This window comes from Pieris rapae, chromosome 10 (assembly GCF_905147795.1).
Source record: "Pieris rapae chromosome 10, ilPieRapa1.1, whole genome shotgun sequence".
In the NCBI taxonomy this organism is placed as follows: domain Eukaryota; kingdom Metazoa; phylum Arthropoda; class Insecta; order Lepidoptera; family Pieridae; genus Pieris; species Pieris rapae.
Window position 1 is genome coordinate 6,038,586 of NC_059518.1, and position 22,333 is coordinate 6,060,918.

Genomic DNA, 22,333 nt, shown 5'->3' on the forward strand with positions numbered 1-22,333 from the left:
CAGTAGAACAATGCATTTTTGTACTAGTAGCTAAATATTATTTATTTTGATAAAGTATTCCTGCAGTTAATCATTAAACAATATTCAAATAGTTATATTATACCTACACAAAAGCCAAAACGGAATACACATTCAAACAGAAACATAGCACAGTTTCTTAAAGTCAAGTAAGATGATTACAACCTTTTTTTTAAAAACCGGGTGAGTGGGGTACTTATTTTCCACTCACAATCAAGGTATGTATATAAAATTTCCATAATGTTAATAAACATATATGCCATTCTCATAACATTCTCGTTAACGAGTTAATTTAACGGAGATTTAAAGAAGATATTAATTATTATGAATGTGGAATTAGGATGAATAATAAAAACATAATATATTTTCCATAACATTTAATCAATTACATCAAAACAAATAACATACATGATTGTAACACCGGCAAGTTGCATTGATATTTCGACCGACTAGAGAACTGCGCGTGCGCGTCGCATTATTAGGGACAATATGAAGAAACAGGCGCAACATTAATAATAATAATAATGTCGTTTATTATTACCACGGAGAATGTTCTGCATCGAATAATGGGCCGAGTGTTAGCCACATTTTATAGCGAATAATTAAAATTATTATTACACCTCTTTTTTCATACTAGTAACAATAACTTCGTTGATAAATGCGTCGTTTTGTGCCTCTTTTAGTGGAAGACTTACACCAACTACATTAAAATTCCAATAAATTCTAAAGGATACTTTAAAAATGATTAATCGCGTCCCAAAAAGTAAGATTTAATAGATATAATATAATTCCGTATATATAATCTATATGATTAAAAATATCCATCTATAAAATTTTGGCGATTGTAGAAGTTTTGTGTAGTGATGCATATGGTCCCTGTTACATAGTGATATATTTATATATATTATAAGCGACATGCTCAACGTATTTAAAATAAATTATTCAATTTGTCAAACGTTAAATTCGGAATGTTTGTTAAATAAATGCGTTAAGCAGTCACTATATTTTAATTTTAAAGGCACGTTCTCAGCTGTCTCGACAATTTAACGGGCAAAATTCGCATAAATTATTCGACCAACCAATCTAATTATAAACTATAATTTAATATTATTCTTCTTTGGGTAATCGATTTAAATATACAGTTGCGAAGATTGGCAAATATGAGTATTTGTTTGTTATAGATGCCTTAAATATTGGGCACCGTTATCTACCGTACCTATATTCTAAATGCATTGAATGCTAAAAATAAAATATATTTGGAAAAAAACTCAAATTTCCGTCAACAGCGCAGCTGTAAGCTTCTTAACATTGAGTAGTACTTTGTCATAACTAAGCTACAGTAAATTATTAAACCAATTAAAAAAAAACTTTTAAAAGTCAAATGTTACTTTACAACTGTTACAGTAGTGTTATTCAATATTTACTATTATACAGTACATATACAGATGACAGTTCAATAAAATACAGATATCAAATAGTCCTCCCTTCGTACTGGTTTAAAAATAAAGGTGTTACGGCCTGTGGGTGTAACTCAACGACCACCAAAATATTATTTTAACAATACAAAACCAAAGCAATATAAGTATATAGTAGTTATTCAACTAGCGCAAAACTTTAAGGTACATCAGTATTATATTTATAATATAAAAAATTATACTAGTTATATTAATAGAGATTAAATTTCAAAAATATTTTTAGGACGTAAGATTGATCGAATAACTTAAAATTTGGTTTTTGGCAAAGAGCAATTAACGTCGGCCAAACAACTTCGACACCAAAATAATTCGCACATAAACCTAACACGTACTATCCTAGAGTAACATAATGGCACAATTAACATGTAGCATTCGACATTAGCTATAAAAATGAACATTCATGATATATTTAAACATTTGCTCTATAAACATCAGTACTTTTGCTTAAAATTAACTAATTCTCAATAACGTAACAAACATCTTATAAAAAACGCATTTCATTATTTTATGTGCATTGTCAATAAACTAATTTAAAGCGAATTCGTACATAATAGAATTGTCAGAAACTGCGCAATACATTTCAAATTTTTCTTGTTAATTTAACTTGAATTAATTAATGGATATACGGAATGCTTTTTATCAAACACCAGGTTTAAGCAATCGATATATGAAGAAATAACATAAATTCAAAGCTATCTATTATTTACATAAACTACGAAATATTTAACTTTATCAAAATACAACATCTCATGTCTAACCACAAATACATACTTTAATAGCAACAACGAGCAGCGACACCGACGAACAACGAACGAATGAAATTCCTCGTTCATTCGGTCACTCGTTAAGTACCAAAGATTCAATTGACATTCGCATCCGAGTCACAATTCCTCATATTTATAGCCCTGTAATACTGACTCTTGATAATTGACACGCCGTCGCACCAATTCATACTCCTAAATATATGAGAATCATTTTGTTGCACGCACTGAGAGATTACGTTAGGGAATCGCACGTCAGTGATTTATAAAGAATTCACATAAAACTGCTCTCGGTACGTCACGAGAAATGCTTTACGAGCTGTGAGAAACGACTGCCGCGAAGCCTCCTTCACACTGCAAAAGACGGTGCCATGTTACTTATCTTAGTCTTAGTACAAAGTAAATCTAGTATGTCATTCGTTTTGCAGTTGTTACAAGAATAAATAATATCTATCTTAACTGGTATCTTATAAAAATCCAACACCACAAAAACACAAACTTTACTACTAAAGTAAATAAGTACTCTTATAACAACAGCTGTTGAAGCAGTTAAATCAGTAAGTATAAAACTCTAATATTAGAAACACGAATAAAACACTCACAACCAAAACTAAACAACGTTAGCTTTACCAAACCGGGACTTCATTGTTACTTCGTAATTCGTATACTAGTCATTGGTATTCAATTCTCATTTTAACTTATTTGTATTTATTGTAATCAGTTACATTGGCGTTCCGGTTAGGTAAGTCTCTTAAAGTTTTACATCATCAAATAATAGTAATAAAATTAAATTATTGTATAACAGTTACTAAATAATTTGGCTACAACTATGTTTATAATAATTGTCAAATATAGACTAGTGAAACGTTAATAATACTTTTGGAATATGAAAAATATTTATACAACTTTAACTCACATCGACGATATGCGTAAGAGTTTATTTTTCATATTCTGAAATTTAATTCATCTGTATAAAGTGACTAATCTAATCTATTCGCTATAATAAACGTCCATGTGGTAGTACTCACCCTGGTCAAAAGTCGACGGGTTAATATAAGACAGGAGGTCCTGGTCACTCATATCGGTTAGACCTTGGACGGGGCCCGTCATCTCCTGACTCACAGCTTGACTCACCGCTTGGCTGACGGCCTGACTAACGGCCTGAGTAACCGCCTGGCTGACAGCCTGCGACATGGCGTCGAGGGGGGTCTCCGGCGGGGGTTCATCCGACGGCTGCGCGTCCGTCGTCGGCATCACCCCACTCCCGCCCACGTTCTCGTTCGTGAAAATGTTGGCCGTACTTATGGCCGATTTCACTAGAGCGTTCATCGCCGAATCCGATGTCAAGATCTCGGCGGCCGCGTTCAATATCATAGATTTCACGGCTGCGGGCGGGGTCTTGACGGAGGTGGGTATGTCGGGGATCATCATGAGCTCCTCTTGGGTAGGGCCGGGGGGCATGACGATCCTTTGATTGTTATCGCAGAGGAGGCTCGGGGAAACCTGCGGGTTGAGAATGACGTCGGGGGAGATGGAGGAGGGGGGCATGGGGGCGAGCAGGTCAGAACCGGAGCTCCGTTGTACTATAGGAGCGTTAGGGCTCAGGAGGATATCGGACGCGTGCGACGCCGATGACGGAGAAGTGGCCGAACCTGAGAGGTGGTCGTCCACTCGGGAATTAACGAATTCGTCGAGTTTGGCAGCGTCGGAGGGCAAGATGGCAGCCGTCGCCTTCATCGCGTCCTCCACTAGGGCTTCCATCTGAGCGCTCTGTTGCGCCAACCGCTGCTCGATTTGGGACGCTTCCATTTTAGTCATTCCGCTGAACGGATTGTATGTCTCCTCCGTGTTCTGTTGCACCTGATTGTAAACCATGAGCCTCTGTTCATTAGTCGATTGAAGCACCGACGTCTGCATGCTCGTGTCGGTCATCATCATTTCCGGATTTAAAACCTTCATTTCGGTTTCCAGCGGGTCCATTTGAGTCTTGGTGGAGATGAGTTGCTGCATCTGACTCATTTGACTTATGGGCATGATCGGTTGGTCGACGTATATCTGTCCGCCACCGTCAGAATTAAATATGGCAGCGGTAACTGACTCCACCATTTTGTCAGTCTGAACTTGGTTCTGTATGGCGGCGAGCTGCTGCGAGAAAGATGTGATAGACGATTGAGGTTCGCTTTGTGAATTGTTGGAGGGCGATAGCTTTATGGAGTCGAAGCCGCTGACGAATCCAACCTGCTTTAATGATATTAAGATTATAAGATTAGTCTTTCCATAAATTTGAGATAACATAACGAGATGAAGACCATTCGAAATGACAGTAAAAAGCGTGCATCAATATGAGAGAGAGCGGTAAGCGAGGTTATTGGGCACAGACCTGGGGTGGCCCGCCTGTGGCGATGTTCTCGGGCTTCAGCCGTAGATCCATACCGGCGAGTCCGTCCGGGGCCGTCTCGTCCCTGTCCTCTCCTTCCGACTGCTGGCTGGATTCATCCGTCACCTGCGCCCAACCAACAACCAACCCCTACTTACTACACGGATATAGACCGGTAAAAATCTCAAAAAGAAGATACTCCATACGGTAAGTCTTTCAACCAGATAACTTAATTAATTTTAATTAGTGAAGAAATGGAGGACAACTCACCTCGCTCTTGAGTCCTAATGGAGAGTGAGGATCGGGCACTATGATGGACGGTCGGCGATTGGGAGGCGCCGGGGGCGGCATGAGCCCCATTCCTATGCCTCCACCCCACCAGGCCACAGGCCGGGCTTCGCGGTCGTCTCCTGAGAGAAAGCACGATTATTCTTATACCCTTCGCGTGGCACACGACCCACGCCTTAACGTTTGCAGTATCCATTGCAGTCAAAGTGATGTTTTATTCAATTAGTTGTATTCTTTATCAAAAATGTGCAGTCTTGATATTCATACTTATTAATTCAATCAAACATTTCATATTAAAATTGTATAGCTTTAAATTACGTTTAGATAGTGGGATAATCTAACGAGTAATTCTTAAACTGAATACATTATATATAACACTTACATATTGACCTCTTCGTAATCTTGGAGTTCCTATACGCTTAAGAAAAATAACATAAGACTGCAATGGATACAAAACGTCCGAATTCGTAAGGCGCGAACTAAATCTACATCGGGGGTGTATGGGGGCTGAACTGTCAGTGTACAATTCTTGTTTTGTATTTCTTGTGTAGGAGTTGTGTGTGTAGTAAAATTGTGGTAAGTAACATTTGTAAGTGTAAATAATGTCAATTCAAAACAGTTTCTACAAAAATAAATACTTTATTATAAACAATTTAATAAAAATGTTTTTATTGATTATTAATAAAAATAAAAGACAATTAGAATTGTTTTACACATATCTAATAAATCTGATACATCTACTCGATTCCTATGGGATGTATCTTATCGATTCAGTCTGTACATCTCATTGCTTGTCGTTCAAGATCAAGCCGTCAAAGTATGTTGAGTAATATACGGTGAGTGTAAGTGTGGAGTGGGACAGTACATGAGTGTGTCGTTGTGGGTGTGTGTCAGTACCATAGAGACTTGGGCGGCGCCGGCGGGCAGCAGGCGAGCTCGCTACCTAGACAGACCTAGCTTGAACAGAGCAGAAAGAAATAGTACGCATATACGCATCAGTCATTTCTTTCAATACTATAACTAGAACTGTAAGTTATCTTATACAATTACATGCACAGATGACAAGCTAACGACATTTCCAAGCAATTAATATTTATACACGCGTTTACGTTTCATACGTAAAAGCAATATATTTGCAAAAAAAACCCACGTTATTATGATACAAGTGTTTAAAAACATTCAATAATTGTATTAAGATTGCTTGTACGTATTCACAAAGCTTCCTTATACTATATTTTCATTTAAAATATCATTGGATATATCACATTTAACACCAATTAGTAAGATGATTTGCACATAATTTAGAAAAAAGTCTTATCGGTATAAGAATGCTGAGTTATGAAGCTCCATTGATAATAAACAAGCATTTATTATTTTTTTAAATTCTTTGATATTCTTAAAGAACAAATAAATCGATACTTCAGAAAGCGTTGCTTAAACTGTTAGTATTATGCATATTTATAAAATAATTATAACACAGCAATAATCCTCATTCGACGGAAGCAACATATTGTTAATAATCATGCAACATATTACAATCATATACGACAATATTAAGGTATTGATGACATACGTATACATGAAGATCGGGCATTTTTTTAAATTATAAACGAATTAAGTACAAATGTTATTGTTTTATAATTAAAAAAAAAAATGCACGACCTGCAGTGGTTGCGTAACGAATGGGAGTTGGGACATACCTGTGTGCGCATGGGCATGATGTCGCGTGCTGTGCACCGGGCCTGTCTCGAGCGAGGGCGGGGTGTAGAGGAATGAGTGAGGTTCGGAGGCTTTGCCCCCAGACCGTACAAACACTTGTACACCAACGGACTCGGTTATTTCAGGCCTGGCGAATGGCGGGACGCAGCAAACCAAGTGCGTCTGAAAGAGATTATGCAATTATAAGATTTTTACACGTAATTAATGTTTAGTACTTGTAGATTTTTCAAAGGTATAAAAACGTATGAAAGTTATTAAAGAAGAGTAGAAGCTACGAGAAGAGGAAAGAAGAGTAAGGAAAACGAAAAGAAAGGGAGAAGATACGAATGCCGTTTGCAGTGAGATTTATCTAACCTATGACTTCAATAAATTTATATCAAAATATTTTCATTACTTTTAAAGTTGCGCCTGGGGATGGGACTATTACTACATGGTATGGTTACACTATTGCTATATTCATATTTTTTTAGAAGCAGTATAAAATCACAACAAACACGTTAATTAAATTAAGAAGTTAATAATATAAATAAACTAGAGTCTAAGTACTGACCTGCTGCAAAAATTCTTTGTCAGGTACCACCTCCTCTTCCCAGGTTCTGCCCTCATGGACCCCTCTAAAGACCACTCGTGTCTCCTTCAGAAAGTTCTTACCCAGGAGATATAACTCCAAACCTCCCGACGCCGGACACGATACCAACGACTTTCGACACACTTCTGGAACGCCTGGTGGTTGTGCTGGAAGGAAAAACATTTGATTAATTGATATACTTGGTTCTAGTTGACAAAATTCATAATAGCTCGAGGAAGAAACAAAATATAGTCCTTTAAAGAAAACACTTTTTTACCGGATTGAAGCTATGTATTATTGTTAATAAAAGACAATAAAACATGCAAAATAATAACGTATGTCATTCGAAGTAACAAATAAAAAAAAAAGCGAAGAGAACTTTTTATACTATTACAATGCTAAACGTAATTATATTCGAATTGAAGTACGTTACGTAATTATACGTATGATTTAAAAAACTTATCTAATATAAGCACGTGACACAGCAATACAAGATAATGTTGTTAGTGTATGTGTTTGTTTCCAAAAAATAAGTGCCACACCAACTACTTGATTGCTTCTACAAAACGCAATAGCACATCTTAGACATCAAATTCTATGAGATCTGATTGTAAATGAATCAATATAACATTTTGTTCTAGCAAATTTATTTAAACCAAACAAAAACAAATTTAATTAATCACCATAGTGCGATAATTCTCAGTATTTGGATTTATCCATTACACAGCAAGCTAGCATCTATAGTTTAATACTCACTGCATATAATTTGAGTTGAGCACACTTGCAAAGTTTCAGAACGGCCAGCAGCGTCCACTATTTCAGTTCGAAAGACCATGCGACATCGGGTAGATTTTTTCTTCCCTCGAGCTGCGTGGGGGCCTATTCCCGCTCCACCTAACGACTCTCCAAAGCGGTGTTCTACGTCTACATTACGCTCCTAGAAACAGAAACATATAATTTTAATACGCTTGCATTTTACAAATTACGTACGTGTCAATCATTATTAGGGCCTGTTTCACAATGTATGGATAAAGTGCCAAATAGCTATGCAACACATAAATTATTCGAAAGATAAAAGTTCCGAATAAGATACTTCGCATTTCATGACAAATAGCGCTATCTGACAGTCGTGAAACGCAAAAATACTGTTTATCCTACAAATAAGTAACAAATAGCTTATTTGGAACTTATCCGGACGTTGTGAAACAGGCCCTTAGTTTTAGTAGTTATTAAATCTAGACATGTCAAAAATGCAAATCTCATCTAAAGATTGCATTACCTTCTTCTTCAAAAAATTATAACTTTAGTTTTTATCTGTTTTTATTTTTATAAGTTTTAAAAAATAGCAATACGGCTTTTAAAAACGTGTTTAGTTTTACGTTTGTTTGTTTGTTTACATTCCAGGAAATTAATGTATACTGGATATGTAGCACTTTTAATATTATATTAAAGAATTTTTGAAATTGAAATTAATTGATTGATTTTATTGTAACCATATGACGCCGGAATAAGGCAAAAAGAATTGGATTTTAAGATCGCAAGATATAGTCGAACTAAAATCATTCAAAGGACAATGTAGCTAGAAGTAGCAACAGGAAAATGATAATAGTTCCGAGGGCTGTCTATTGTCAAGATATGCGTGCTCCAGTAATCGGCACATTGACCCTAGATAGTGCAAGACGAAGATTGGGGACAAAGGGCGATGTTACTATATTAACGTCCGATTGCTTATCTGTCGTTCGCGTGGCTTTGTAGTTTAAAATTTGTACAGGCTTTGATTTTGTTAGATAAAATTATTGAACCAGTAAACAACCTTTAAAAGTAAAGTTCAATTATGTAAGATTTCTTTATTATACTTAACAATACAATAACCATAATGACAATGCATAACTAATAAACCTTTTTTTTATTTACTGAAAAAGAAACATTCTAATTTGCAAAATTATTCAACACAAACATTATTTGCGACATTGAGGACTTTTGGTCGAGTGAAGTTGCCAGACTTCTACATCAATGAATTTATGAATTCGGTCAAGGTTAATAATTCTTGAATCATTTTATGAATAAAGTTTTGATAATTCTCACAAAATGTCTGAAGAATGAATATGTTTTACTTGTCACGCCAAATATAAATTAAATATTATTTTCGTTATCCTTCAGCAATACTCAAATTGTATGTTTAGCATATGTCTAAATCTGGTAAAGAAGTTATTGGAAATCATTGTGATAAATCCTGATCACTATTTTAAACATAGAAACGTACCTTCAAAATCCCGACACAGTCACAGGTGACCTGCCAGTTCTTGGGTGGCTCCAGGTCGATTTCTATGACGACGGTACCATCTTCCTTTCTCTCCTTACATGGAGTTGAATTTTTGCCTGACACCCGACACGCCTGGTAAAACATATGTGGCGCCACTCGGCCTGTGTCTGTGCCGATAAATACCTGTAAAAAAATATCAGACATTTAATTAAAAACGATAAATTGTATTTTTTAATATTTACAACACACACCCTCAGTGATAAGAACTCTGACAACTAAATTTCACACTTAATTATCGCGATATTTGTTATTATTGAAAGTCTGTGATGTCGGGTTAACCCACAAAACGGTTACTTGTATAATAATCCGTTGAGAAACAGCTTTAAATAAATCAGTGGCACTACAACCTCTTTAGGTCTTGGCCTCAGATTTCTGAATCTGTTTCATGATCATTTTAAATCTAATAGGCAAGTAGGTGGTCAGCCTCAAGTGACACACGTCGTCGACTTTTTGAGTCTAAGACATGTCGTTTTCCTCATGATGTTTTCCTTCACCGTTCGAGCAAATGTTAAATGCGCACATAGAAAGTAAGTCCATTGGTGCACAGCCGGGGTCGAACCTACGACCTCAGGTATGAGAGTCGCACTCTGAAGCCACTAGGCCAACACTGCTTAGAAACAGCTTTACTAAGGATTATTTATATCAAATTTTCTACTACGAACTTCTGAATAAATATTTTTGATTTTGAGTTATAACGATAAGTATTGAAACTATTTCATTACATTCGTAATATCAAGTAATAAGTATATGTAACGACAAATGTATAATACTGGTAGTTTTATAATCATATTCGCAACAAAAGATAGGCTAACGCAGTAACAAGGTGCTTCCTCGTCTTAGGCCTTGAAACGAATTGTTCAAAATTATATTCGCGCACAAGGTCACAAATAGCACTATTAATTAATATAATAATATAATTGATTTTGACTGTCACCGACTGATATTGTCTGAGTTTTTTTCGTTTATAAAACAATAATGTTTGTGTATAAATGTAGTCTAGTTAATTTGATGAAATCAAATGAGATTTAAGGTTTTACCTAAAAACATGAATAATTTATTACACCAAGATAAGAAAGTATATACAATACGTTGCTTTTAAAGAGTTAAATACAAAAAACTGCTTTAAATTTGAAAATGTTTGTTATAGTTAAATGTTAATTAGTATTTATAATAATCTGAAATATTCAGTTCAAGTTGTTTGCTAAATTATGAGATTAAAACAGTTAAAATAGAGAATACGACTTATTACCTGTAAAACTGCTGGTTTATCATAGCCGACTAGCTTCACTATTGGGAAACCATTACCGGAGTTGTCCTTCACAGCTCCTCTGCTTCCCTCAGTCTGATATCTGGAATTGATTACAGTGAGGCGTCAAAAAATGTTACTGCCACTCCACAATATGATTTACGAGGAATAAGTCGATCTACTAAAATAATACTCCTATATCGTCCGTAAAATTCCAATAGTATAATTAGGACAGGGCAGTAGTTGATACCCTTTGCATCTCTGTCTGGCAAAATTATTATATTAACAACATGTACTCTTCAGATGTACATTTCTTTGTTCAGAAATTTTTAATAAAGGGATAATATTCAGTATCCTTCAATACTTAGGTACCTATAGCTTAATATGCGACATGCTTTAAGGGCTATAATATTCACCTCGCTCTGTGTTGTGATTCGGGCTGGCACAATATCTGTAATTCCACAGTGCCATCTTTGGACTTGCTTGACAGTGGCGCGGCTAAACCCGGAGGCCCAGCATGCGTCATCGCAAGAGCTCTTCTTCTGGCGAGAGCCTGCGCCAGTTTACCCCCGTATTTGCCCCCCAGCTTGCCAGATAGCTTGCCCCCTGTGGCGTACTTGCTGGCAAGCTTACCAGACGTGCCCACCTTCCCGCACGATCTGTATGACGGTTCTTGAAATCTACTCGGTGATTCTGATATTGTTGGACTAGATATATTGCAACCAGCTCGTATCCTGAAAATAAATATTGTATAATTAAGTCATGCATTTAAAAAAAATATAAAGTTGTATGTTATAAAACAGTACTACAAGTCAGTTTTTTTAAACTTAAGACTTTTGGATATACCAGATTTTTAGCTAGGATGATATCAAAAGATTAACAATAAAGTGTTTGACTCAGTTTAAGTTTAACTTGGTGTAAAAGTAAAAATATCCAATATACGGATCTAGGTAAACTACTTTAAATAAGGTTGGCGTAATTAATGGTACTGTACAAGTGAACATCAAATGTTTTAGTACAACGAATCATGTAAATGATGAATCATTAGTACGAACTACGTATGTCAATGAATTTGAAGTGCTGTGGACGCATCATTCTAAGCGATCGAAGACACTTCAACGTTGTGTCCACAGTCCTGAAGAAAACGTATTGAATTGAAACGTACGCAGGCGAGGGCAGAGTGGCGGACCCGGCGTCGAGCGGAGCGGTCGCGGTAGCGGGCGCCACCGGCGGTGCGAAAGCGTACGCATCATTTGCGTCGTCACACTCGACCTTAACATCTGAATCGACACGAAGACGTTTCGCTTCAGGTTGATCCCAGTCTTCAGGCGCATCTGACAATCTGCGCATATCCGTCACAATTTTGAATTTCGGCACTTTTGGATTTATAATAATTCAGCCAAAAGTTTGTAAATAAAGTTAGTATAATACTTTATTAATTCTAATGTTTGTTATTTACAACTTATTAAGACTTTATATACTGACCAAGAAAACATTATGTTAAACTAAAAATAATCAGGGAATTTCACTATAAAATATATCAGAGGTTAGGTTATTGGACTATTTAATTTAGATCGCATTCTGATCTTAGGCGGTATATAGAATTCATATTATAGAAACAGTCTCCGTATGGTCAACTGAGCGCGATGTTGCGTTTTAATTATTTATACCGAGGAAGGACACGAATAAACTCGTTGATTTATGAAAGTAAAGTATGTCAATGTTTTCCTGTCTAACCAATGTGTACTTGTCTGCCTAAAGTCTACAAAGTTTATTTAAAACGTAAATAAAACCGCTAAAGAGTCGAACCGAAAACCTCGTTGTTAATAAATGCCTCTCAGACTATTTTCTATTCAGGGTATCTAATATTATAATTAAAATTATATATTCTGCTTTTCGTAAGCTTTACTTGTATAGTTAATATAAAAATAACTAAATAACTCAATAGACACCATTGATACTTATGTATTAAGAACGAGGATTCGGAATCCAATATTAGCTTAACTTGTGATATTTTTGGCACGAAGCCGCTGGAATACACTCAGTTATTTTAAAGTTATAAATAAATTAGTAATGGTGTTAATAACTTTAGCGCAAGTGGCGAAATTATCACAGGTTATTTTCGCCTGCGCTTGTACAAACAGTTAAATCCTCGACAATTATACTTATGACAATTGAGCTAAATACGAAAAAATTAGATTAATGTTTTAGTCTACATAATTCTTACTAATAATATATAAGTCCTCACTACTTCTGCTCCTTTGATTCATGAGTCGTGTATGTTAAATAAGACCGAACACTGACCATCTTAATATTAAATAAGAGCTTTTTTATTGACGGAAAAATCAAAAACAATAGACAACTAACTGTTGAGTTTAAACTGAACATATGCCAAAAATCGGTCAGAACATACGCTTTTCATACGCAATTGATGTAATATTCATTAGAAATAATTTGTATATATTTTAATTTTTTTTAGACATTTATAGGTTATATAAATAATGTGCATATGTGAAAATAACATGAGAACTTAAGACGGCGCACCGCTAACCAGATTCATACAACTTCCTTAAAAATCTAGTAGCTCCGCAATATTGCAGCACACAACCCACGATAGAACACTTATTGAAGTCACATGCGTCTGTATTTATGTAGGAATAAAAACTAACAATAATAGCAAATAAATTAAATACAGCAAGGTTTCTAAAACTACTACGGCGATAGGCCTCCATGGAGTCGCTGAAATGAAACCGAATCTTTATTATCACAGTTTTAATGTAAAGTCCGACAAATCTTGTTAACAACGTGAAAAGGGCTTATAAAGTGAAATATTCACATTAAATATTAATAAAAATAGAACATTGTGTAATTAAAGTTCCATATCGTTTTATAACACTGATAATAAATATATTCTAGTCACAATTAATAGCCAAGCGATATCAGAGTAGTGGTAACATTAATTTTATCTGTGATAACACAGTAAGCCGCGTCGGTAAACAATTCATCAGTATCTATATACTCTGTATCGATAGTTGTCAAGTAGTTTGCGGTTTAGACACCTTTTTGTGAACGAAATATTGATTTAAAAACTAAATACATATAATATCTAGACATTACTATAGACAGATCCAAAAATTTTACTCCGAAAATGCTAGTTTTAATAAACTGTAAGAAGGGAACTGTATAGATTTTCCATGTGTCTTTCGTTTTACAAAAAAATTATAGTTTTACAATCATCTCTCTTAGTATAATTAGCTCATGTCTGAGCGTCGTGGACAGCAAGAAGCATCTGAAGCGGACAATCTGTTTCCACCGGTTTCTGTCCAACGCCTCGCTTATTACAGTGTACGGTTTTGAGGACTTTCGCTTGATCGATCATCTGGTTGTTGAACAGGCACGTGATCTTTTGCCTTCTATGTTACCACAACGATCAGTGGCTTCAAGTTCCCATCGCCTCTGCGCATTGTATGGCCGAAATATGAGATAATAAATTGTCGTGACATACAGGCGAGTCCGTATGAGGCGTTGAGTAGCTTATTGGTGTGCTTCACAGTCGTAATATGCGCCTTCAGTGCCACATCCCAAAAGCTTCAAAAACGTACAATAAGCGTCACAAACTTTTCATACAATTTGATGCGAGTCGTGATTTATTATTATTATTATTATAGTTAATGTTTTCCATACAAAAATGTACAGTTCCTCTTTTATTATAGCTATTTGATTTTACTTATTACATACATTACGTATAACAAATCATATGTTTGATTAAATAATATTGTTTTGAATACGTAGACAAAATAAAGGTGATATAACGTTTTTTATCAAACAATTACCAATTCCATTTAATTTTGTTATGTTACAACATGCTAATGTATTGCGGTTATCAGATAATAAACAGTATATTAGGCGTGGTTACAAATAATATTTCGTTTGATTTTTGGTTTGATTGCTAGTTTAGTTTTAAAATTAATTCCTTAAACTCTGAGAAAGGTTTTAATTGAGGGAAAAATTCGAAAAAAAATAAAAAGGAAATTCGGAAAAAAATTAGTACTTAGGTTTTAATTCCCGACAAGCGTAGTCTCTATGGGGTAGAAAAAAGGAGGGTCGAGAGGGAAGCTAGTTAATAATTAAAAAAAAACAAGTAAATACAGTTTTTGTAAGACAGAATTGTATATCATATTGAAGATATAACTATTAATATTATATACCATAACAAATTTATAAAACTTCGCTTCTGATATTGCAATTAAACATTTTCTAAACATTATGTTAGACAACTTATCAACGAAGTTAAAAATTCTTACCTATACTTTCAAAATTACTTATGGGTATTGATCTTGATATCTGAAGAAAAATAATATAATGCATCGTGTACACACACTTCCATAAAAAGTAAACTATTTTAACAAATACTTTATTTTTATAGAAAAGGGGGTTATACAAATAAAAATATAAATCTAAAGTATTTAAATCAGTTCATCATAAATTGAATCCGAAGCATAAACGACCTTTCACTACCCCCCCACGTTGGGTTTATCGGGCATTTGCATTTCGTATGTGACTTTCACTAATTTCAATACTTAAATAATTTAAATTTCGAAACGTATTCTTATGTAGGTGATTCGTGGTCAACCAAAGCCCTTATTGCGAACTTTAAGTTTCTTCAAGAATACGTATAATAAAAATTTTATTCCCTCCATAAAAATTGTATTCGATTCGAACGATGCATTCTGTTTTAAACCAACGGTTCCATGTTTTTCATACGAAAATGAATAGCTATTTTACGTATTGTTTCCTTTGAGTTAATTCATTGTCCTACATAGGTAAATGAAATGATAACAAATATTTGGATTTTTACGAAACATTGATTAAGTTTATTTACTATTAATAATACTAGTTTAATATCTAATTAAAACAATTTTGATGTAAAATTAGACAGACAAGTAACTTTGGTCTAATGTAATCTTAGTCAGTTCTACGAATTGTTGTTACTGATAACGTGCTTTATTTACGCATGTATCAAAGTGAAATACAGTTTTCATGTTCAACGCAGTAAGATAAGATCTGGAGCAAACATTACGATTAAAACAAATCAATGCCATATTCGAACTGATGGTTCTTATATTTATATCATAATGCGTTCAGTTATATTATGTAATATATATTTACATACATTCTTAAACATAAACGCGACTATTGCATTATTAATATGTCGAAATAGCTTTACAGAAATCGTGGTCAGCGATATAATATTTTTTAATGTAAATAATACTCTTAATAAATGTATATCCTTAATAATGTTTTAAAATGTTGAATTTTGATAATGTTTGTTATATATTGTATATATAACAAACATTATCAGTCAGTCAGTATTCTTGTTTATTAAGTCGCCTTACCTCTGCTAAAACAGTATTTCCTTTGAATATATTAGTTAGTAAACATGCATTTTACGAGTTAATTAATATGGTGATGTTTATTAGCGGTTTGGTTGTATGGTATTCACGAGAAGCATAACATGTTACAATTATGTCAAAACTGCGTCCTGTCGATATAATAAAAATATACAGACAACAATACAGCGACAGCTAATTTAAATATATAATTAATAAGAACCATACATTACAATCAATATCAAAGGCAAGCAGTAACGGGTCACAAAAGCATAACATGTTCGCATAAAACATAACATTCCAAATAACTTGAAAGATTATGTCTCACCTGTGGTCGGGGCCCAAACCGCTGTCGTTGCTGTTCTCGCAGGGCTCCGGGGGCCTTAGTAAGTGTGTATGCGCGTAGTGTGCGAGTTTGCCGAATTTGCCGAGATGCGCAAATTTGCCGGGATGGTGCGCACCTTTGCCGGGGTGCGCCATCTTGCCTGAGTGTAGATATTTGCCGGTGTGTGCACGTTTATGCGGTGCTCGGATTACCTTCCTGTGAACGCGGGCGCTCATAGTCGCCGTCGTGGACATGGTCATTTTCATGCCTGCCAACAAACAGGGGTGTAAACATACGCAAATATAAATTGAAATCTTCTATTTCGTGCTTTGAAAAAATGTTTAACTTGAACGTAATAATTAACTTGTTCTTTCTCAGTTAGTGCTACTAAAGTAAACTTTTAATCCTTAAGTTACCTACAACAACTGTTTATAACAACATTTCCCTTCCCTACATTGATACGAACAGGCTTCATTTAATTAGTTGCTATCATACAAATTCGCAATTACCTGCTTTGTGTGTTCAGCCTCTATTCAAATTACTCACTCAATTATTCATGTGAGGTGGCCTTGAACCGCTTACATCACAATTCAAATATTGTGAGTAAGCAAGATACTATCACATCGTAAAATTGTAACGTATCATAAATAATTGATTAAAGATTTTTAATGTAGCATTTGTTGAATTGCTAATGCATAAACCTAATGGTTCATGTAATATCTTTGTCACTCATGCAACTCGTATCACCTATATAACTAGTTATTTATATCTGTAGCATAGCCCTCAATCTGTTTAGTATTACGTTAGCTATTTTTCACTTAATGGTATTAAGGGGGAATGCGAATTGAGTACGGAGGTGAGAGGTCCAAAAGGTGGGACTCTTTTCTTAATAAGTTATACAATGTTTTATATTCACCCTCTTCAAGATATCAATAGAAGTCAAGGTGAAAATGAATTATTTTTAAATGCAAAGTGATACCTTTCGTCAGAATACATCTAATTTGTAAGGGAAATCAGGAATATACATATGTAGAGACCTTAAATCTCAGAATATCTCATCTTTCGTATTAAATTTGATTTCGCTAATAAAAGTTACAAAGATTTTATATAGAGTTATTTACTAAGAGAATTATAGTCTTTCCACAGGCGAGAACATCACTGGCTTCAGTGCGATACTCTGCATACGCCCTTAATGTTTCGCAATTATATTCGCAATTTACAACCCAAACCACGTAAACAAACGTTTGGCAAAGGCGAACATACAAAGTTATTTTTTAGAATAATAACATTAAAATAAGTTAATTAACCTTAAGTATGGAAGTGAATACATTTTTAGAAATTAACAACCATGACCGTTTCAAATTAATTGTATCCAAAATGAAATTTAAAACGTTCATATATGTAAAACGGAAATAACACAATAATCACATTATATGTTATTAAACTCTGACGCAAATGCAGTTAAGAATGTCGTAGGTCCAGTTTCATGTACTTTGCACATTCATCAGATCCGCTATCATACGTAACTTTATGCTGGGTTTAAGATTAACTTTACCGTGAATATATATGTTTCAAATAGTAGAATTTTAATGTAAAAGTATTTTTAGAAAAAATCAAATAGATACCACTTTTAAATAAGTATTTAAAAGTGTGACAATCATAACAAACTGCCATACGTGCAATGATTGCAATGAAAATACGTAAAAATGGATGTATACTAAAAACTATGTAGAGTGATTTACTGAGAGAATTATAGTATTTCCACAGGCAACAATACTGGTTTCAGTACAATAAGCCCAATATATTCGCAATTTACAACATAAAGTAGCAACAGGGAACATTGTGGGGCAAAGAGTAACTTCATATTTATTTGTCTGACTACTGTCATACAGCTACTTGTATATGATTGAATTGATTCGGACGGGTGATGACGGCGTGTATCTCGTTCGTATATATTAAGTTTTTGATGAAAAAAAATACATTGCTGGTAATGAGAAATAAAGTTCTTTAAACTTTAAATATGCTTACACGTGCGGAGGTCTCATATTATATATGACTTAATATTTTTCTAATCTCAATAGTTTTGTACTAGTCCTCTAATTTGTTGTTTTCTAACGATAACGAACATCGATGTAATCGGCTATCTAGGTTTAAAGTAGTTTATCAATTAAGATAATACTTATAACCGATGTTTTTGTCCACTCTGTGAATATTGAGACATTATATAAAAATCTATAAAGCTATTATTGAAATGGATTGATTGTATTAATTTATCCATTTGATCCAGAGGTAGTCTAGTATTGAATATTTACGTATAAACTTTATATTTAAATATAATGATTAATTAAACTTAAAACATAATGAAAGCAGTAAAATTTTACAAACATTTTCATTAACTTTAAATTATCTTCTTAAGTTCTATAAGAATTGCTTCTTACAACTTGAATTTTTACGTTTTGTCTATAATATCTAACTTAGATGTAAAAAAATTACGCAACAAATTACAATAATGGTTCACAAATTGAATAATATACTGGTAATCGTCAACGTGGCCCGGCTCGTGACTGATTTTAATTTTAAATTACCTCCCGTTGTATTTTGTATTTTACGTAAGGCTGTCTGAGTAATTATTTAAATTGAAACAGATCTCTCTGTACGAAGATGTCTTAGGAAAACGAAACGAAATTATAATATTTTTATTTGTATGTTTAATTAATGTCTTTGTTTTTTAGTAATAATTGCATTTCTAGGATTTTTGGGATTCGTGCTGTAGAATTCGAATTTAAACAAATTATGAAATGAGAAACTAATTCATCATTTGATGTATCTAATGACTGCAATTTACGAGGGAATGATTAAAAAGTTTTTTTTAAGATATATAATCAATATTATTTGAAGATAGGGCATAAATATCCCAAAAGCAGCGTAGGTGTTAGTGGGTTCACTCTCATCTCTCAGGTCGTAGTTTCGATCCCCGGTGGTGCACCAATAGACTTTCTTTGTATGTGCGCATATAACATTCGCTCGAACGGTGAAGGAAAATATTGCGAGGAAACCGGCTTGCCTTAAACCCAAAAGTCGACGGCGTGTGTCAGGTACAGGAGGCTGGTCACCTACTTGCCTATTAGATTGACAAATGATCATAAAGCAGATACAGAAATCTGAATCCCAGACGTAAAAAGGTTGTAGCGCCACTGATTTTTTTTAACATCTCAAAAAACATATTAAAGATCACGTGAAAAATAGCTCATGAAACTAGATTTATCGCTTTAAGTATAATCACCTCAGAATGAAATGCATTAAAAGTATTAATTTACCTTGAGCTTTAAGCTTACTCAAGGGCACATAACGCTGAGTAGATAGACTTTGTGTTACGCATATATTAATATTATAATTGCATATATTGTCTCGCGTTATAAGGTGGATTGTTTACGAGTGGGCGATCACATGCGATATGCAAATACCGCATTATCAAAGCAATTTATAAAGACGGGGCTGACGACCCGACAGCGAGTAAATAAAGAGGTGAATGCCTTTCCAGACTTTTCTCAATGCGTCTGTTGTAAATGTTCGTTAATATAAGAAAGTGAGTTAAACACGGATTATGCCCATCTACTAGTTAGTTTCATGAAGAGCAAAACATACGCATGTCTTGTCAGGAATGGATCCATATTACAATGGGTCCGTTCCACCCAAAAGGTGTTGAATATGCTCAGTATTCATAAGAACAACACATCCAGGTAGCTATTGCTTTCCGAGGTTGTCCAATGCGTCAAACATATTTTCTGACGGAACTGACGGTATTAATGCCATCATTAGAAAATGGATGGCATTCTCGAGGCATCCTGTTAGGCAGAGCACTAATGGTATTCTGAATGTCTTAAAAAATAACACGCAAATCTTCATTCATTGTCACGTGTACTTTCTTCCTTACTATTATTTGATTAAGTAGTTTATATGACCGTCAAGGATGTGCCAAAAACCTACAGTGTATGATTAATCTTATTTAATTATGAACTGTATCCATTTCTACGAATTTTGTCAGGGCAAGTAGGAAGATGCTAAAAGCTGTGCGCGAATAAAGGCCGAAGCTAGTGTGGAAAACGACCGATGTTAAATCTGTGAAGTTAATTCTATTGTATTTACATTGGAATTATGCAAATTTATTCTCAAGGTAACGTGTACAATACAATTAAAATTACCAAAGAAAATTGATATATACCATAAAATCTGTCATTTATGATATAAAATATTACCTATTATTTTAGACAGTTATGTTAATAACATTGCTAAGACTTATGTGATAGCAATTAAACATATCTATACTAATTAATCATAAGAAAAAAAGGAAGGTTATACTTATAATAATCAAAATTGAATTAAAATGCAAATAAAAAGTATCCTGAAAAATTACTAAAGTAAACCCTTGATTACTCTTAATACTCGTATTTGTAATAATAAGTGAAATCCGGACATGGGTGACGATATTTAGAGATTTTTTATTTTATTATGAAATTTACTAAGTACTTTAGTTGATTGATAACTAAACGACATATTTTATTTTTATTATTGTACGGCTATAAATGTGTAATATATTACGCAGTAATGTATCATAAATTCTAATTAAGGTGTCAGAAAAACTATTTGCATTATACTTTACGGCACCAAAAACCAAAGATATAAATCCTGGTATGTATTTTTAATTATTTACTATATTATTTTGTTTACAAACCACAGCGGTTTTCTAACATAACATAATATTGTAACATACTATATTATTTTGTAAAATAAAGAGAAAAAAAAATTGGAAAGTAAAACTTAAACTTATAGTTGGAAGTGTATTATATTTTTAACGGATCCTTCCGACTTCGCACGGGTGGATATTAATTTTTGAACATCTTGCCATAAATGTACAATAAATGCGAAAATAATAATGTATTTAGCAATAGTGTAGCGCTGGCTCCCTTTATGTACAGGACTTGATGATAACAACAAGATAACTGATTAAATGACATCGACCGGTAACTTACAGTAAAATATTTACTGAGATTTTGAATGTATATCCTTATTTTTTCTTGCAATTAAAATAGCCTATATTTTCAGTGAGGAATATATAGCTAATCAATAAAAAAATAGCATTCATATGTTGGAGGAATTTTAAAAATACTTTTTAAAAATTATTTCTCTTCTTTTGAGCCAATTCATTACAAACAAACTTAGGTACATACCGATCTTTCTTCTTTAAAATATTGAAGTATGTAAAAGCTACCCTCTTAATCGTTAATCATTTAATATTACTAGAAAATTGATTACAAATATCACCTTAGATAAAGAAATCTAAATAAACAATGCCGAGTAAATAAAGATAACACATGCCAGCAAGTAGGTCAGGGCAGTTTATCTTTCGATTGAATATATGTACATAACCGTTGCAGGTGCATAATTTCAATTACGTAATTTCATTATCACTAGATTTTATATAACCAAGTCCTATGTGTTAACTTAAAAACATCTCCGATATTGCAACCTATACAACTATATCAGATGATCCAGAAATAAATAATGAAAATTAACAAATATAGTATTCTTCATTAAAAAAATGTTTTCCCGGATCCGATTGTGAATCTTCTTGTTGTAATATATTATGCTACGTATTTATTAAATTTATTTGGTATTTAAATAGAAAACGTGTTTTTGTAAACTTAAATATAGACGAACCGGTCTAAGCACGACGCAAATTTAAATCGTCAAATAGATCGACGTAACCACCTCACATAATGTGCCTTAAAAAAAACAAGAATTAACGTAATACGCAAGCTATGCTAATCGTAAATTTTGCGTAT

The 22,333-nt window shown here is 33.9% G+C and overlaps 1 protein-coding gene across 5 annotated transcripts in view; it reads right to left on the reverse strand.

Annotated features, from left to right (window-relative positions):
- Nucleotides 1–380: 380 nt before the first annotated feature.
- The window catches only part of LOC111004466 (nuclear factor of activated T-cells 5), a 65,327-nt gene continuing 43,374 nt past the window's right edge, over nucleotides 381–22,333 (reverse strand). For 2 of the 5 annotated variants that reach the window (XM_022275504.2, XM_045629756.1), the window contains exons 2-13: nucleotides 16,494–16,758; nucleotides 11,941–12,117; nucleotides 11,192–11,509; nucleotides 10,779–10,878; nucleotides 9,470–9,652; nucleotides 7,963–8,143; nucleotides 7,189–7,373; nucleotides 6,620–6,800; nucleotides 4,902–5,041; nucleotides 4,635–4,757; nucleotides 3,283–4,495; nucleotides 381–2,608 (exon numbers count right to left, since the gene is read on the reverse strand). In XM_022275504.2, the coding sequence (XP_022131196.2) occupies nucleotides 2,604–2,608; nucleotides 3,283–4,495; nucleotides 4,635–4,757; nucleotides 4,902–5,041; nucleotides 6,620–6,800; nucleotides 7,189–7,373; nucleotides 7,963–8,143; nucleotides 9,470–9,652; nucleotides 10,779–10,878; nucleotides 11,192–11,509; nucleotides 11,941–12,117; nucleotides 16,494–16,758 (3,071 nt within the window). In that variant the 3' untranslated portion in view covers nucleotides 381–2,603. The remainder of the gene's footprint in view (nucleotides 2,609–3,282; nucleotides 4,496–4,634; nucleotides 4,758–4,901; nucleotides 5,042–6,619; nucleotides 6,801–7,188; nucleotides 7,374–7,962; nucleotides 8,144–9,469; nucleotides 9,653–10,778; nucleotides 10,879–11,191; nucleotides 11,510–11,940; nucleotides 12,118–16,493; nucleotides 16,759–22,333) is intronic. The other 3 variants (XM_045629755.1, XM_045629757.1, XM_045629758.1) reach the window with 3 other exon arrangements.